This window comes from Otolemur garnettii, unplaced genomic scaffold, assembly GCF_000181295.1.
Source record: "Otolemur garnettii isolate 467f Iridium unplaced genomic scaffold, OtoGar3 scaffold00204, whole genome shotgun sequence".
Lineage (NCBI taxonomy): Eukaryota > Metazoa > Chordata > Mammalia > Primates > Galagidae > Otolemur > Otolemur garnettii.
This window is the reverse complement of record NW_003852599.1, coordinates 1372557-1375279: the sequence shown is the minus strand read 5'-3', so window position 1 is coordinate 1375279 and position 2723 is coordinate 1372557. Positions and strand designations below refer to the sequence as shown.

Genomic DNA, 2723 nt, shown 5'->3' with positions numbered 1-2723 from the left:
CACACACACACACTAAGGAAATGACAGAAGCATGAAAACAACCCAGCTGACAAAGGACAAAGTTATCCTTTCCCCAATGCTCATCTATTCCCTATCTGAGCCTCAGATTCCAAGACAGATTCCTCTGTCTTCTCACTCATTTCTCAAACCCCTCAAGTCCAAAAGAAGATCCATATTACACAAACCTAATGGGATAGACCGGATGGTCTGTCCCGGAGTGAATAAGGCTGTACCCCACCCCCACTGTCTAGGCCCCCTGTGAGGGACACAGTTGTGGGTTATTTCCACACAGAGCTAAAGGAAGCTGGTAGAAATGCCAGGAATACACTTTACCCAAACCCCAGTTAGTAAAAACTCACCTCGGTGCCACTCAAGGAGAAGGAAGTATGCATGTAACCAAACCATCCGTTTTCACTTTTTCAACACAACTCCACTTTGACTGCCTTAATGTAGACACTGGGATCCTCCACACAGTAGATGCTCCGTAAATCCCGGTTGGTAAGAAAGGCAGAGGGATGATCTCAGAGGCAGGAAAGCATCCATGATCATTTTTCACCCTTGTACAGACACAGAAACTAACGTTCAGAAAGAGATGGCCATTTGAGAGGCAACTTTAGGATCTGGGGTTGCCAAGTCCTCAACACCATTTCTTTCATACCCAGAATTCCTGAAGTCACTCCTGAATTGCTACTTGCAGTGGGAGGTGGGACAAGGGAGGAAAGCTTGGATACTTGGTCCTCTTCCCCACCATCCGTGTCTACACCCCCGGCCAAGCTGCACCTTGTTTTCTGGAAGTTCATGTTTGCTTTACTGTCCCTCCCATCTTCCACCAAAGCTGGACACTGCGGGACTCCCGAGCCTATCGTCAATGGACACATCAACGGTGAGAACTACAACTACCGGGGCAGCGTGGTGTACCAGTGCAACGCCGGCTTCCGCCTCATCGGCATGTCTGTGCGCATCTGCCAGCAGGATCATCACTGGTCGGGCAAGACCCCTTTCTGTGTGCGTAAGTATGTCATCCTCTCTGCCTAGTCATGGGCTCAGACTCAGCATGGATGGGCTCCCTTTTTCTCTTGATTAGATTAGCTAGTGGGGGCTGGGGGGTTTCTCTGTAGTTGTTATTTTTCTTCCAAAGATGAAATCAACTATTCTTTATTATCTATTTCCTTAGGATTTCTCTGGCTTTCCTTTTTTTGTTCATTTTTGAGTTGGAAATTTAATCAGTTACTTTCATTCTTTCCTTGGTACTGATTTTAATGGATGTAACTGTTCAAGGCTATGGAATCTCTTCTGCTCACTGCGGATTGATTCTAATAATGCATATTTGCTACTCATTAAAAATTCTGTAATTTTGGTTTTAATTTTTCCTCTTACCTACGAGCTTTTTAATAGAAGGAGTTTTAAATTTCTAGGTCAGAGGGCCTTTTCGTTTGTATTATGTTATTCATTTCTAATCTTATTACTCTGTATACAGTATAATCTACTTCGTGGAGACCTAATGTTATGAATGTTCTGTGTGTACTTGAGAAGAAAGAGCATTAGGGTGTAATGTTCTACATTTATATATATTCATAAGCGATAGCTTGTTGATTATGTTGTCTATGTCTTCTGCATTGTTACTTATGTTTTGTCCACTGGACGTGTTTTGTTCTGAGAGATGTGTATAAAGTTTTCTATTATTTGTGTGTTTCTATTTTTCCTTTTGTTTCCTGTAGTTTCTGTTAAATAAAGGTGGTTGCTGTGTTGTTTGATGCATGGATGTTCGTAACTATTATATCTCCTTTGCAATTTGTAGTTTTGAGCCTTAAAAGATGACTTCTTTGTCACTTTTAGTATTTTTTAGCATGAATTTTACCTTGCTTGATATTAGGCTTGCAACCTCTACTTTCATTCTTTTGCCTGGAATCCCATTGATCATTCATTTATTTGAGCCTTTCAGGATCTCTTAAATTCAGTATGCTTCGTATACAGCGTAGATTGGGCCTGGCCTTGTGAGCTAATTTTGAAAATTTTTTTCTTTTGATAAAAAATTAAAAAACCTTTGATAAAAAAGGTGGCTTACACTCATTCACATATATTGATATGATTGATTTGATCTTAATTCCGTTGTGTTTTATGTAATTATTATGTGTAAAATATATTTATGGTATTTCTCTGTATGCATTTTCTTTTCTTCCCCACTCCCCCCATTTCTTTTGGTATTTAGGAATTTGTTCTGTCATTTGCTTTTGTAATTATAACATTTTGATGCCAGTAGCTCCTGTTTTCTTATTTAACTTTTTATTACCTACTAGGTCAATTTTCAATAGTATGCTTTGACTTTCGCCTATTGGCCACACAACAACCAATGAGCTTCTTTCCTGTCCTCTCTCCTTTTCACTTTTAATTGCATCGTTTGTACTTTTCCAAACCATAAAACGTTTATTATAATGTTTATATGTCATTATTCTACTTTTCTTCTGGGTAGGATAACGAAGTCCATTGACTTCTACTTTTCTGTTTTTCTTATTTTTTTAATTTATTCCTAGCTCTACAATTAAATATATTAAAAACTCACCTAAGCTTCTGATATTTTCCCAGTCATCTCTTAACAGAGCCAAGCTCAGTCTATTGCTGATTCACTAAGGCTTCCTTTGCATAATATTCCCCATGCTCTTGCATGTTTAAAGCTGTTTTTCTACACCCAGGACAGCCAAAAGCCTTGGCCACTTCTTTCTTTG

The 2723-nt window shown here is 39.2% G+C and overlaps 1 protein-coding gene across 1 annotated transcript in view; it reads left to right on the top strand.

The window, feature by feature from the left end:
• The window catches only part of CSMD2 (CUB and Sushi multiple domains 2), a 575968-nt gene that overhangs the window by 532038 nt on the left and 41207 nt on the right, over positions 1 to 2723 (top strand). Inside the window, exon 53 of the mRNA XM_012812368.1 lies at positions 775 to 1009. Coding sequence (XP_012667822.1) covers positions 775 to 1009 — 235 coding nt within the window. The remainder of the gene's footprint in view (positions 1 to 774; positions 1010 to 2723) is intronic.